Below are 16,413 nucleotides of genomic sequence, written 5' to 3' on the forward strand. Positions count from 1 at the left end.
AACAGTTTAAACCATTAAACACCTGCTGTAGTGTTTTCTGATTTCTTTTTCATTTCACACATATTATCTCAATAATTAGCACAGTTCTGCTCATTAATGCATGGATTGAAAGTAGCAGCAGTACATGCCAAGGAAATTGGAAAAAAACTTTGTTTCTAAGCATAGATAACTGTGGATGGGTGAAACAGAAAAAAAGGGAAAGGCAGCTGGATTACACCAAGTGTAATTGAGCAATGAACAAATTCTGCAATGTGCTCAAAATCCTATGTTGCTTGTTTGGTGGCTTGTGATAAGTGGCACCTTACCTGATTTTTCTTCTTTTCTTGATGTCTAAACTTCTAGAATCATTTGTTCAAGGGAAAATTAGAGTTTTCATGATAAAATAGAGCTATTTAGCACTGGTAACTGTTGCCTAAAATTGCAAGTGTTTCTTAGGAGGTCAGAAATAGGAAGTTAGATGAAAAGAAATACATTATGTATTCTAGAATTCTTTTGAAGTTGTGACTCAACCATTACTGGAATTCATGATACTGAAGATCCCATGAATGTTTAATGGCAAATGGCTGGAACCAATACTGCCCCCAGGCTGCTGTTTAGTGTCACTTCTCTTCCCCAGTTAGTCATGACTGAAGTGTGAAGATTAGTGGATAAATTACCTTCAGCAATGATTAATTCAGATTAATTACCTAATTTTGCTAACACTGGAGGTCTGAAAGAACAACAATGGTGTGACAAATACCCTAACCTTACCTAATATTAGGTATATTCTGGATTTAGTTTTGCAAACATACTGATGGGGCCAATTCAGATGCTTTTGTGATGTGATGGAGCCAACATGCCAACAAGTAGCTCCTTTGATTTCAGTGGCCTATTATCCTTATTAAAACTGTGCAGTTCAAAGTGATAGTTCGGTGTCACAGATTAGTGGGAATAAGAGCAGTTTCAACATACTTTAGGCCTTTGCTTACTTCCTTGCTCCTTAATTCTCCAGCCGTGTTCCTCTTGTCCAGGTCTGTTCCATGCGACAGCCACAGTAGCTACCTTCTCAAACCATTGCACAGGGCAAAGGAGCAGAGGCTGCTTTTTAGGAAGGGGTTTTACTTACATTCGTATTTTAAAGGTCATTATTGCAATATGTAATTGGTGTGTGCTACAGAATAGACACTTAAAAATGAACTATTTTTAGCAACATACAGTGCTGGGAAAGTATGGAAAAAATGGTGGGGAAAAAATCAACTATTTTATTCTAAAATGGAAGAAAGATAAATATTATAATGCATGGGAATGTTCCCTATACATGGAACATGTGTTAATTAAATATTTTTTGCGTAACTGGAATATATGTTGATTAAATTCTTAAATAGTGGGACAGTAACACTGTTTATCATTGATTTTATACCTTAATGGCATGTTTAATTACGTCCCTCACTAGTTTTGGAAACTGAGGCCGTGAAATGTGAAGTTGTTTCTTTTTGTAATAACGTAAATTACCTTATATTAAGTAATGCTATTTATTATTTTATCCTTAAATCTCTAGGTGCTGAAGTGTTGTATATGAACATGTCAGCATATAATGAAGGTCGGCTTCAGTCATCTTTCTGGATTGTTGATAAACAGCATGTATACATTGGAAGTGCCAGCCTAGATTGGAGATCGTTGGGACAGGTAATTTAATTGAAAAAGTAATCCTATACCCTTGGAGGGTATAATGAGGGGGAAAAAAAAGTAATGTTTGGAAGCCACTTGGATAGCTCTTTTTTCTGACAGTTTACTGTCAAAGGTGCCAGCATCAAAAACTGTATTGCCACAGTTTTGATGACTCTTCTGTGTTGGCAAAAATATATTACTATAAATTTTGCTTCTTTTCATTGTGACAACTATCTTCCATGGTTATGCTTAGATTTTAAAAATTTGATTGCTTTTATCGATTTCTGTGATGGTTATTGTAAGTTCCAGTTTACTTATTTTATTTTTTAAAAAAAAATTTGAGCAAACCTTCTGGTAAACAAACCACTATGGAAACTCTGTGGTCATATCATGTGAATGACCTCATCCCTCTGATCTGCCGTTTAAAAAAGCAAAAATAATATTTGGAAAGACTTCCACATAGATAGTGGGTATTGTCCTAGAATACTCACTACCTTTGGAGAGGGAGAGATTTATGGCTACAGAGAGTCAAATAGTATAATGTTTTTCAAAGATGTACGTGTTAGAGAGAATTCCATACTTTTATTCTTGATAACCAAGAGAGTTGAAGGTCTCTGCCAACAACCACTCTCTATAGTCTGCAACCATTTTGGAGAAGTATTTCATCAGTAATGCAGTTTATTTGGCTTTTTGTAGGTATCCATGTGTTTTTTTCTTTCTGCAACAGTCTCAGGATCATTAACGGCTGTCATGTTCATTTTTGCTGTACCACTGACTGTGTGAGGCTGCTGTCAGTCACATTTATGGACTGAAAGTTTTGCTTTTAGATCTCAGTAACTGAAATGCACAACAGAGGGGGAAAAGGAGCGGTCCTAGGTAGTTATTAGTTGAAGTAAAAATGCTTACTTTCTAAATATGAGCAGATTCTCAGAAGCACAGGAATAACTGTGAACATAGATTCTAGTGATTTTGTAAAGAAGAATGTGTGTGTTGGTTGTGTTGAATTTGTTTTGAGCTAACAGACTGAAAGTCTGAATAAAAACAAATCCACCATTGTAGTAAAGAAAGAGTGGTTAAATGCATTTTTGCTGTTCGTATGATATTAATTTATTTAAAAGGTAACCTTTTAATGTTTACAAAGGAATCTGCAATATTGGTAGAAAAGATGATATTGTTAGCAAACCAGAGAAAGTCTTGGCTGAGAGTATGTTGTATTTTCACTCAATGTAAGAACATACAGTTTGGGCTTTTGGACAGTCTAGAAAATGTAAATTGCCTGTGCCTCATGAGCTATCCTGTCCTTATGTCATAACAAAATAGCTTGTCACAGGATTTATTTAGCTTATAAATATTTTAGGGTAGTGGTGAAAATAATAAATGTGGACAAAAGAAGCACATCTAACACACAGATTATTATTTATGTACTTATAATCTTTATCAGAGATGCTACAATTCCATATAGGATTGGTCTTCTCATGTTGAAATAAATCTTAAACCTTCTAATTAATATACGTTAAACTTTGATGCCAGTTACTTGTGGGCCAGTGTTTCAAATGTGATTCCTCACTGTTAATTTTATCACACTTTTCTGCATGCATTTTTTTTAATCTTGTTGTCATGTAACAGTATATTTTCATATGTAGTTATAAGATGAAGCTCAGAAGAATATTTGTTAAGAGCAAAAAGAAATATCTCTGAATTACAGTAAAAGAGAATCTGCTTTCAATTAGTTGAGAAATGTATGCTGGGGTTTCAGAAGAGCCTAAGGAAATTAGGTGCTTGGCTCCTGTTGACATTAGATATGAGTATCCAATTCCCTTACTCCAGAGTCACAGGTTAATAAATCAGGGCACCTGTCAAAGAGATCTGATATGCTTTCCTAAAATAATAATCTGTCTTGAACTTTTCACATAAGAAACAAAATAAGCTTAGAACTATTGTCATTTTATTCTGAGTGCTTTCCTTAAGCAAAATGCTTTGCACACGCATGGGACCTAATCTTAAAACCCACGGTGAGCTGAGCCCTCACTGGGGAAACACATCTCCCAGGGGTTCTTATTACCAGAGTCCCAGTGTAGGTGCAAATGAGGGAACCAGGTCCCTCTTTTCTTCTCTCAAAGCAGCCTAAATGACTAAGGACTAAGTACCTGGTAAATGGCGGAGCAGATAGTGCCTGTCCTGACCCATGTCCTTTCACTTGCCCTGCCTGCAGTAGTGGGATAGGGCTTCTGCAGTTTTGCAGCAAGAGGGGACTCGCTGCAGATGCCACTGCATGTTTCCCATTGCATCCTGTTTTGCCTGCAGAGAAAGGACCATGAAAAGACAGCCTGGGCTGTTGATTAGTTGAATATGGTCTCTTCATCGGACTTGCAGAGTATCAGAACTGGTGATTATTGAATCAGCAAGCCACTTTGGCCAGTATTACTAGATCTTGACAGCAAATCACAGAACAAAGTAGATCTCTCCTATTCTAGAAACATATGGCCTGTCAAGCACAGCAGTTATCTTCTCACTCAACAAAATACCCAATGTGAGCAAGTCACCTTGTAGCTAACAGTGTCTCATTATTTAGCAGCACAGTTCCAGTGTAAATTATGTGAGTGCATCCATTTTCACATCTAATAATATATAAAGTGTAATGAAAAGCTTCAGATTTTAACTGTACTTCGTTGTCATATCTTTTCACATGCCTTCCCCTGTATTTTCTGCATGCATTGCTTCCTCTGTGCTGTGCATAATTCAGGCCAGTACACTGCATAATTCATACAGGAGCACCTACCTGCTTTGCTGGTATGGCAGCCACACTAAAGATGCAGCAGGTCTCTATGATACCTCACCCTGGGCTTTAGTTCCAGAGTAGACCTACATGTTGCTTGCTAAGGGCCTAAGATGTAGAAATGCTTCTGTGACATAGCAGTACAGAGCATTTGACATATGAATGTGCTAGAGAGTATTTACACAAAGTTACTGCAGAAGATATGACTGGGGTTTATTGCTATTTTGTCCCTTTGCCTGGTGCTAAAAAAAAAATAACTAAATCTGTTAGCATAATTTGTCTCTTATGAGGCTAGATCTAAAGCTCAAACAGTGATTTAACTTTTAACAGCTCCTTGGAAAACAACATCAGGACTTACATGCTTTGGTTTTGCAATATTTGTGGAGAATTCTTCTCTCTGTTTTTAAGCTTGACACTAGAGATCAATCTCATATGAAGCTTACTGAGTTTTGTTGCCATTTTCTTGACTTGCCAGCACTGACAAGAAGCAATTTTCTTTAAAACCAAATTTTTCACATCAAGGAGAGATTTTCATATGCTGCATTTATTACTTAGGAATAACCTTTAAAGTTGCATATATCCTTGTGCCTCCACTGTCAAAGTTTTAATACTTGCTAGACTCTCAGCTTTGAAATTATGGGCAAGGCTGAGAACACATCCTTACTTTTCAAGTAAAACTGTGTTTCAGTTAGATTGCCAGTTTGTCAAAACTAATAATTGTGGCTGAAATCATGTATGCCAGCGATCTGCTTCAGTTTGAAATCAAACCCCACAGGCTATGGAATTTAGAGTCCCTGAAAACAGGATTTTACAAAAACTGGATGTTTTTTCATTCATAGTGAAATATTTTGATCTTTTCTTCAAACAGGTCTAAATTTTGTGTCAGGGATGCATCTTTATCTGTTGTTATCAATATAGCCAAATATTGCCAATTACATAATCTGTTGAAAACTGAGGGTTATGAACAGCCAGAGTTTTTACCCCTTTCTTAGGTCTAGTAAGCTATGTAAGATTTTCTTGCTGTAAATTTTTATAAACTGATTAAATTATGCCAAATTTGTATAAACAATGTGTCTTACAAGTTTACCAGCTTGATGAAGGACATCTGGAGAGATGTTCTCTTGTTCTTTGCAGTGCCGTTCTGACTTCAAAATGTCATTTATGGGGGGCACTAGAAGAGGAAAATTATTAAGATAACATTTTAAATTACATTTTGAACTTTTTATTTCATGTAGGAGATGTATGTGATCAACTGTACAACTTCGATCTTGCATTTCACTGACATGCATTTGGTAATGGATGCAATTGATAAAGTATTTTCCGAGAGTTCCCAGATTCTCACCTACTAAGAAGTTGTTCTTATGACCATTGAACAAGCCAAGGAACATCTTTCGGCCATAGCTGTGCAACCTACTTAGGTATATATTTAAGATAACAATGTGTTGAAGTATTTTTTTTTTCTGCAAAATACATGCATCTGTGTTAAAATGTTTGGCTGAAAAATAAGGTCACTCAAACATGCCTAAAATTGGGTATGTATACTGATTAATTTTTGCCTATGGCTTGAACTAATAACAATCGTGATAGCTAGCTATGGTGCTATATTGTAGTTACTAGTTCCTTGACTAGGTAGCTTATTAATATACTTAATAAAAGAAAATTGTTATATAACAACTTTTATAATCCATAATATTAATACAGCACAATAGTTAACAAAAATTTTCATATATTTCTTTTGTTCCATGACTCTCTCCAATAGTTCCAGCAAAGCTTGAAAAAGCATTTCACTCCTTAATTCAGTTAATGAGCATAAGGTTTGTAACACATTCCCAGTTTTAATCAGCTCAAGAAACACTTCTGGAGCTCTTTATACTAACAACATTATTGGAAAAGTTTTATTTACATATGAATAATCAAATCCAGTGGGCAAAAAACTGTAATGGATTAGTCAAACCACTTCAGAAAAATGCATTTATGTGCAACAAATAATCAGCTCTCGGAAAATTCTACAACTGAAAATTACTGAAACAAGTAAAAGTAAGCCCATTGTCTTCACTTGAAGTGAAATCAGGCTAATATTAACTTGTCTTGTAGGCAAAAAAAAAAAAAAGCTTAAATCATGAGTGTATGTGTGGAGGTTAGTGATCAAATTTGAATGTTCAAGGTGTAAAGTAGAAGCTTGCTGATTGCTCCTTGGAATTGTGGAGTCTGACTGTAAACAAATGGACTGAATGAAAGTGGCAAATCAGGAGTCCTCCAGTTCCTGAAGAGACATGAGAGAGAACCACAGAGTTAGGAAGCTGCTCAGGCCTTGTGCTCATGCATGGAAACTATTTAGATTGGGGGATGGATGTTGGGGTACCAGAAAGAAGTGGTCTTGAAGCAAAGAAGGGGGCCCAAACAGAAGAAGGTGAAGTTCCTGGCTGCAGGAAAAGTCCTTGAAATGGGAGAGATCCTGGAGATTAGAGAGCTATGGGGAAGATGGAAGCCTGGGGATTCAAAAAAAGCACTGGCTGGTGATGGCTGAGAGAGGTAACAGTGAGCAGCTGTACAGCAGGGACAGACCCAATTTTCTGCTCAGTATCTGGGGCCAGCAGCCACCTCCCTGCAGGAATGGAAGGTATGGATGGAAAGTGTGAAATATAATCAAGTAGTTGCAAAATCTCACATCTTGTTGGTTCTTAAACAACCCCAAGCTCCAGATCCACTGCAGATAGTCATTTACCCTATCTCGCCTGGGACATCTTAAAGCATTATCTCAAAAATTTCTGCTTAAATTTTGGCTCATCTGATATTGAGAAAAAGTTCCTAAGCAGACCCATGTTTTTTTTCTCTTAGCTGTGTAAAAACTGCCAGCAATTTTCTGAATTGTTCATTCTTCTGATTAGTTTAAATTCAGATCAGTTTAAGCTGAATGGCTGTAAGACGTAATTTTTTTTATGGACAAAAAACCAACCAGGTTGTAAAAATTATGATTTTTAAAGGACAGAAAAACAACCAGGCTGGAAAACATACATTTTTAAGGACAAAAAAATAACCATGGGCACTTGTTCTTATTTTCCCAATAATTTTATGTCTCTCTTGGATTTTTTGTGTGATTTGTTTCACTGATAAAAACTAAGACTTCAAAAAGGCATTTAATTTCTCTTTGTCTTAAAAAATCTGTCAGAAGGAAGACTGGAAAAATAATTTCTGGTATCTTCACCTATGTATTTATTTATGAAGACATCTTAATTCTTGCTCAATCAGGCTTATGAGTAGAATTTTTGGACCTTCCATGAAATGAATTAGTAGAAGTTTATCTGATCATCTCTGTTGCAAAAGATCAATGATTTGTCCCTGCTGACGCTGAGCAGTGCCTTGGAGCACTTTCTAAAGTGTCCCGTGTGACAGCTGAGTATCTGACAGGACCACTAAACAACAGTATTTCCTTTTTAGGCAGTTTTCTCTCCATCCTCCTCTGACTCTCTTGTTGTTACAAGTTAGAAACTACCAATTGTATCTGCATAATTTAAGGAAATTAGAAAATTAGATAAACTGTCTCAACACTTTTTATCAGGTTGGAAATAGAGACCTGTTTTGTTTGAGGTGATAGGTTTTTACTTGATGGACCTAAGATGTTAAATAAATTCACAAAAGGGTCAAAATACTGTAGAAGGTGAGACGTGACAGTGCATGAATGAGAAACTCTCTGTGGACTATTTGTCCATTGTGGTTGCTAGTATATAAAACATACTTGTCTCTTTAGGATTTACTCCTACAGCACATGATAGTTGTAGCAATTATGAATTATCAATTACACTTGAAGAATAAGGAATAAGTTGCCTGATTCATTTATTCTGTTAATAATTCAGTGTAATAAACATCAAATTAGCTGAGATGGAGAGTTATGAGAATTATTCAAAAAAGATTTATTAAGCATCTGATAAACAAAGTTATGCTTTTTTTGATAAATATGAGTAATCTAGTGCATATTTACAGTGAAATTATATTGGATTCTGACCAACCTATAGTCATGGCAGGGGGAGAGGGAAGAAAAGGGAAAAAATTACAAAACCTTAGTTGGTCAAAAGACACACTTTTGCGTATGTCAATTTTAAGTAAAAACTGATGAACCAATATTTTATTTGCTCAGTATGAATTAATTTTTTGAACTTAGCTGTAGGAAGGCTTGCAGCAGGATGTCTCCAAGAGTGCCTGAAATGTTGCTGTGTATCTTGCCTGTTATCACTAGGCAGGACAGAACTGGCTTGAGAAATAATGGGTCTTGCAATCTAGTTGTTCAGGCTCTCCTCCTTTTAACATAGAAAAAAGGAGACAAAAGCAAATGTCTGAATTCATCTGTACCACCTTCCCCTCCTCTTGTCTTTTGTGACAAAAGGACTGACAAAACCTAAACTCCTTGTCTTCATACTCTGAGATGACAAAAGTTGCTAGATGATGGTATCTCAAGTATTAAGAGGTGCATCTAAAAGGTCAGGTTTGGGGCAATTTAGGATTGTGGGAATATTGGAGAAGCAAGCCTTTGTTTGCTTGTGGTGGATAAAATCAATTGGAAGCAATCCACATGGTTCTTTACTCAAAAGTCTCATCTCATTTCAGTTAACATTGAGGAGACTCATGTGAAGGAGACATAGCTCAAAGGCACACTTATGAGTGACAAAACTCATCCCGGAATTATCCCTTCTTCTCTTGGTCTTCATTTCTGGGGATATAGATCCTAGTAAAAACTTCCCCAAAATTCAAGCGTTTCTGGAATGCTGCCAGGAGCAAATGCAACCTGTGTTTCTTTTTACGTATCTTTCCCAGGGAAAGGGGAATGATGATTTGCTCAAATTACATCCTTGAACGCTGTATTTTCTATTTATTTGTGTGATCAAAATTGTCCTCTTATAAAACCAATATGTAATAAATACTGGATTTCTATATGTCTCACACCACATCATGATTATCTTATTTGTTTCTGGTTTCCCCAAAATTTTGCTGTAGTGAAGCCACTTCTCAAAACTCATCACTGAGACAGGATCTGCACATTTGCAATTTCTGTTGATGACAGTTGCATCCCCTCTTTACAGAACTGCATAGAGCAAAAGCATGCTATAATCAGTCTTTTTTTTTTTAAACTTTTATCTAAATGAGTCTCTTGAAGTTATGTAATGGCGCATCTGGTCCTTTTGAGATAAGATGCTTTGTCTGACAGTGGAATTACATCTTTTCAGTCAAGCAAAACTTATATTGAGAGTTTCCATTTCATACAATGTTGTTCTAGTTTGATTTGTCCCTACTGTGCACTTTTGTCAGTCTTTGCCATCTTCTTCTAATAATGTGCTTAATTGTCTTACTATCCCAGTGGTGTTCAGTATCATATCGTTATTAGAAAATTGAGCAGAGGCCTATAACAGGACACAAGGCTCTTTCGACTTCATTGTCCACCAAGGTTCAATCAATCTCAGATGGGTAAATACTAGACTGAAAGTACAGGCAACATAATACCGGTATATTTTATCTAAATTTGTATTTCTGGGTTAATAAATCTCTCTTATATAAGACAGAGAATATCTGCTTCTAAAAACCTTTGATATGCTGTTATCCATATGATCCAATCCTTAAAAAAAACAGACTTCATGTGATTTATTTTTATGGCATTATTTCCCAAACTACACAATATTATGAAGATAACATAAAAGCGCAACCCAGATCTTCAAGCATAGGTGAATGGAGTCAAAATCTGAAGAAAACAGGTATAAGGAGATACTACAGAGCTGTATTGACAATTAATTACTTCTTTAATTTATGACTTAGAAAATTTATTACTTTTTTATATTTCATGCTGCATAGAAAGCTAGTTGTATTTTGAGAATTTTTCTGTGATGCTATTACAGCTTGTCCTTCAAAGGACAGGCTGAAAATACATTTATTATTTGCACTAAGAGCTTTTGCCTAGCGTTTCTATCTTTGACCAAATCTAGAACAGTTTAGTGGCTGATATGTATCTCTAAAACTGTAGATTTTCTATTTTCTTTCCTCTTTTTTTTTTGGGGGGGGGGGTGGCGGGGGAAGATATGTTGCTCTTGGAAATGTGCAGAACTCACAGCATGCATTTATCACAGTGTAAAGTTTGTATTTTTGGAAGTATGATGTTTTGTTTGATTCTTTAACTGAGACAGGCCACTTTTTCTCTGTTACATCCAGTAAACCAGGACAGTCAGTGTTGCCCATTAGGCTTACTCTGCTTGAAATTTATTATCTGTGCATCCAGTATTTACAAATAAATATCAGTGAAGCAAATGGACTATTTGTCTCTGCACTGTTAACAGAGGGCTGGCTAAAGCTGGACAGGAACCTGGGTAATGTGGCTGCTCCACTTGTATGTGCTTCATTACTTCTTAGTAGTGCCCTTGACTCCTCCTTACTCCTGTGGGCTTCTGGTTTTGTGATTTAGCTACTGAATACAGCATGAGACTATATATTCACCTTGCACTTGGAGCCAAAAAGTCTTCTCATGCCTCCTCAGCTTTGCTGGTTTCTCGATGCAGAGCTGATTCCCAGCTCTGAGGTGCTAGGAAGCTATTCCTGTTTGTCATACTTCTCCCACTGTTGTGCTCCATTCTCACATGCATCATCTGCATTATGTGTTTGTATTTAGTGTAAGAGAGGGCAAAATACAGCAACAGCTTGCTGCATATTTTTATGCTCATCACTCTTTTTATGACCTCTGAAATTATAGATCTTCTCTCATCTTTTTTTTTTCTCAGTTGCTGTGAAACTTCTGTAGAACAGGTTAACCTACCATTGGAGTAATCAATAATAAATTGTAAATCAATTAGTAATGAATCTGCAGAACAAAATGATGGAATATCCAGTTTGAGCAGATAAACTCACTTCTTTCCAAAGCAGCATAGGATAATCAGGTAGTTGGATACCTGAATACCCTAGTGAAAGAGGGTAGATTTAGATTGGATATTAGGAATAAATTGTGAGGGTAGTGAGGCTCTGGAACAGGTTTCCCAGAGAAGTTGTGGATCCCCCACCCTGGAAGTGTTCAAGACCAGGTTGAATGGGGCCCTGAGCAATCTGATCTAGTCAAGGGCATTCCTGCCCATGGCAGGGGGGTTGGAACTAGATGATCTTTATGGTTGTTTTCAACCCAAACTATTCCATGATCCTATTTTCTTCTCATCTTTTTTTTTTTTTAGTTGCTGTGGAAGTTCTGTAGAATAGGTTTACCTGCCGTTGGAGTAATCAATAATAAATTGTAAATCAATAATAAGCCTGCACAGCAAAATGATGGAATATCCAGTTTGAATAGATAAACTCACTTCTTTCCGAAGCAGCATGGGATATTCAGGTAGTTGGATCTCCAAAACCCAGAGAAAAGAAAAAGTTCTTTCTCCAGTAAAACTAACCTTATAATCATTTGCTTGCTTTTTAATACTTGCCATAACGTCACTATGTCTTAGAGTCATAGATGTTGCAAAGAGAGTGTTATCAGAGGTTCTCCTTTATGACTGGTCCCTCAGGTACTTGACAAATAGTATCAGTATATTAGGATTATCAGATTCAAGAGTTTTGGATGGATTCTAGAAGTGTATAGGGAACTGGAGGCATGCAGGAATTTCCTGCCAGAACACACACAGTACACCACTGCACACAAGACAGAAAATCATCCATACAACTGTGTGCAAAACAAGACAGCTTTAAAGACATCTTTTGCTATCTCGAAGCAAACAGGCAGGCAGTGTGGTGAATAGACAGCACTGGTGAGGTGTGCTTGCCTGAGTCCATGGTCTCGAGATAAGACTAAGTAGTGTAAAAGTTAAGCTGCTGAAATTTGCAAAAATTGTTTGGAAGGATCTCTCAGATACTACATCACAAATAGCTCATCCAGTGACTGTCTTGCCTTAAAAAAAAATTGAAAGAAGGCATTGGTCACAGTGATGAGAATGGCTTCCAGGCACACCTCCGTAAAGCCTGTCTGCAGTGATCAGTAAAGCAGAAGGGCTCAAATTGAATTTATAGATCCTCCAACCAATTGCACTTGTAAATCCTGTAGTTTCATTTGTGTTGAGTTTATTAAGAAACCCTGAAATTCACACAATATAAATCAATGCAGATGCTGCACTAGAATGGTTTTTTGGTTTCTTTGCCAGAGGTGGCTTTCAGACAGCCTGCACAAAGTGAGTGCAGCAGAACTTGACCTGTTTGCACCTATCTGTCCTGCTGTTCTCAAGACCAAACCAGATTGCACTGGACAGGGCTAAAGTTTGTGCTGCATGTCTGTACCAGAGCCGAATGCTGGAGTTCAAGAGCATAGGGGTAGGCATGCCCTTCCTTAGGAGTCAGAGCTCTTAAGGCTAGTGTGGCATTTTAGAATCATAGAATCATTTAGAGTCCAATTGTTAATCATTTTGTTTTTCCAAGATAACAATACAGGCTACACAGTGTGATCCAGGGTTCCAGCATCTGGCTCAACAACTGGTGGTAGAGTCTCAAATAATCAGGAAACTTACATGGATATAAGAAAAGCAGTAAATTCACCACTTTCCCAAAAATGTGATTTATATTATGCTGGAAGTGAAACTGTTCATTAAAACCCAGGTAAATCTCTGAAGGGGAGCTAATGCACCACAGTCTATTCTGACATCTTCCACAAGTATTTGCTGGCAACTAATCTTGGTCAGTAATGTTAATGGATGGAGGCAGATTCCCCTCAGAGGGATTTAGTGGTTAGCATACCCCATCAGATTAATCTTGTTCAACTGAAAAAATAACATCATTAAAATAATCGTGAAAGTTATGCGCACACACTTTGATATTGCACAGATGACAGTTCCCCTCTAAAAAAATGTCTTCATTCAGAACTGCCTCAACTCCAAAATGTTCCCAAATGGAGCCTGGTCACCTCCTGCTTTAACAGTTGAATCCTTACATGGAAAATGGGATTTAGTATTGTCCTGTGAAAAAAACACACAGTAAATCAGGCTGAAATACCGTGCCATAAATCTCCATGAGTCAGGGTAAGGAAAGGCAATCATTTCAGTCATTCTATCAAAGAAAAATGATTCTGCAGTTCACAATAAAATCTCATCTTTCTATACCCATAAGTCATCAAGCAGAACAGAACAGGTTCTGACAAAGCATTCCTTCTATATGAATGTGTAGCATTAATGTCATCACTAACCTTTTCAGATTTTGATATTGTCGTCATAAGCATCAAGGTCTGGTTTGGAAGTCATCATGCAGTCACCTTTCTTAACTTATCTAAGTAAACAGTAGTCATCAAAACAGTGAAATCATTGATGTTTCCCTGGAACTGCTCAGTGGCAAACTATTAATCCTTGCTTGAGGGAGGTGTATTGCACAGGCAGGGCTTGCAGACAGAATTGTTAAGTGTATTTTCAGAAATCTGTAGAAGTCATGAAAATCATGGTATTGGACAGGCCAATTTTGCTAATCAGGTTGATGACTTATTAGGCATTTTTTTCAAATTTAATGCTGGAGCACCTCACCTCACAAAAAAAAGCTGAGAAAACTGGGTCTGTTTAGCCTGGAGAAGAGAAGACTGAGAGGAGACCTCATCAATGTCTATAAGTATCAGAAGGGAGCATGTCAAGAAGATGGAGCTAGGCACTTCTTGGTGGTGCCAAGAAATTGGACAAGAGGCAACAGGCAGAAACTGATGCACAGGAAGTTCCACCAGAACATAAGAAAGCACTTCTTTACTCTGCAGGTGTCTGCACATGGTAACAGATTGCCCAGAGGGGTTGTGTCCTCACTAGAGATATTCCAGAACTGTCTGGATGCAATCCTGGGCCATGTGCTCTAGGATGACCCTGCTTGAGCAGGGAAGCTGAACTAGATGACCTCCAGTGGTCCCTTCCAGCCTTACCCATCCTGTGATTCTGTGTTCCCAATTTTACTGCTAGGGTCAGGAGGCACAAATATGATGTATTAATATAATTTAAAGTTTTCTCCCTTGGAGCATATACCAGGACCATATCCCTACAGGAGACGTTACTTCCATGTTGAAGCAGCCAGAAACCCCACAAATATCTGAGATAGCTACTCATACAGAAAGGACAGAGAGCAACAGTGAATTTCTGAAACAGATTTTCATATCAGCCATTGTCCTGGGGCTGTCTGTGTACTGTTTTGCTTAATTGTCTCACCTATCTAAACTGCTTGGATTTCTAGCTTACCTCAAGGTCTTATACACTGAATTTAATCAAGGCTCAGTCAAAGGTTGAGTAGCACCTTTGGCCCTCAGCTTACATCCATTAAAAAAGGGTTTGAATTCTGATCAGATAGTCTGGCAAAGCTCAACAGTTATAGCAATAATTCATATGCAATGTCATTGTCCCAGCTTGTGTCCCCAGCATGCCTGCCACCAATCTCTATTCAGTTTGCGAAAGGAAAGCCCGCTGTGTGTGTCAGCAATGTTATAAATAATGCATCCAATTAGTCAACTACGTGCTGTTGCATTTCCCTGAAGGCCATGAATCTGAAAGCCCCAAAGAAACTGTGCTTTGAGAGAAATGTTTAGACATAAATATTGCCCTTACTCTGAGGTCAGACCTTTGCACTCTCCTCTCTCTGTTGTACCGCAGGAGACATATGGAGGCTGCCCTTTGCAGCATTACATAGGATGAGAACAAATGCTAAGAGCTTGTGCTGTGATTTCCAGCTGCGTGAAGAGAATGCAAAATAAGGGCTGACAGGACAGGTTCCAATGCAGGGAAGATGGAAAGAGGCTGTGGGAGGTACGCCTGTGTGTGGTGAAGGAGAGGCCCATTCAGAAGCTAGCAGGATCTTTCACTTCACCTTTTAGGTTTTTTATGGTTCCACTGAGGTAGTGAATTTTTTAATGTCATATGAATGACACCAGGACTGAAATGTGATGCAGCTTGCCAGCAGTGAGATGGAGGCCAGCACAATGTGGTCCTTTTCTTCCCAGCCTGCACTTTTCTTTGATACAAGGAAGAAAAACCGTGTTTTAAAAGAGGAACAGAATCAAATTAGAATTCATATTAATTAGATTTCCTGCAGTAAAACAAGAAATAAATCAAATATGATTCTGGAAAAGTGTTTTCTTGCAGTTGCAAGCTTGCATTTCCCCTAAAGAGATACTTGTGCTTGCTTTGAGGGGGTAATGAAACTGTAAACTAAAAAGTCATTTGAAAATGATAAATTAGGCTGTGATTATGCCAAGTGATATTAATTATGCTGATAGATTACATAGCAAGGAATTTTTAACTGATTCAGCTCTACCTTCTGGCTTGCTCTGACACTTAGCAATGTGTCAGGCTTGATTTGTTAGTGAGCTTCATCAACAGCAGTAAGAAAGACTAAATTTGCACTCAATTCTGTGGTGGATTCTATGTGAACATCATCACGGAGTGGTTCATGGTTTAAACAAATTATATTTGAATTGTTTGTACAAACAGATTGATTTTTGCTGAGTTTTTCGTAGCAATAGAGCTACAAGATAGAAGGAAAAAGAAAAAGTGTGATGGGGCTTTTTTCTAATGTGACAAGGACATGGGTGATTTCTGTTTTTCTGCTTTGGAGATGCATTGCTACTTCTTCCTCACAAAATTCTTTTTAAACCACACCATTTTAAAACAAGCCCTCCTTCTGCCTGGATGTCTAGCTTGCTTTTCATCTCAGCAGCCATACCTTTCAGCAGAAATGAAATGCTAAACCTAATTTTTTTCTCAGTATGGTTTTCTTAAGATCAGGATGCTATGCAAAATAATAGTGGGACTGAAATGAAATGGAAATTAGTAAAGCATCACTGTGCAGTTTTGTGTTCTTGACCAGTGGAGCAGCAGAAAAAGGAAAGGGGACACAAAAATTAGCAGCTCCTAAAAGATCTCCTCTGTCTTATTGTAGCAGCTTTTTGCCATTAGGTAATATTAGTAAAAATAATGTATGAAGTTGTAACTTCCTGGGACTTTTATTCTGCAAGAACTACAGACCAAAATCTATCA

At 37.5% G+C, this 16,413-nt stretch overlaps 1 protein-coding gene across 3 annotated transcripts in view; it reads left to right on the forward strand.

Moving 5' to 3' along the window:
- PLD5 (phospholipase D family member 5) overlaps positions 1-16,413 on the forward strand; it is a 177,040-nt gene that overhangs the window by 138,459 nt on the left and 22,168 nt on the right. For all 3 annotated transcript variants that reach the window (XM_027684113.1, XM_027684122.1, XM_027684128.1), the window contains one exon: positions 1,538-1,665. In XM_027684113.1, the coding sequence (XP_027539914.1) occupies positions 1,538-1,665 (128 nt within the window). The remainder of the gene's footprint in view (positions 1-1,537; positions 1,666-16,413) is intronic.

This window comes from Neopelma chrysocephalum, unplaced genomic scaffold (assembly GCF_003984885.1).
Source record: "Neopelma chrysocephalum unplaced genomic scaffold, ASM398488v2 Primary Assembly neopelma1_23, whole genome shotgun sequence".
Classification (NCBI taxonomy): Eukaryota; Metazoa; Chordata; class Aves; order Passeriformes; family Pipridae; genus Neopelma; species Neopelma chrysocephalum.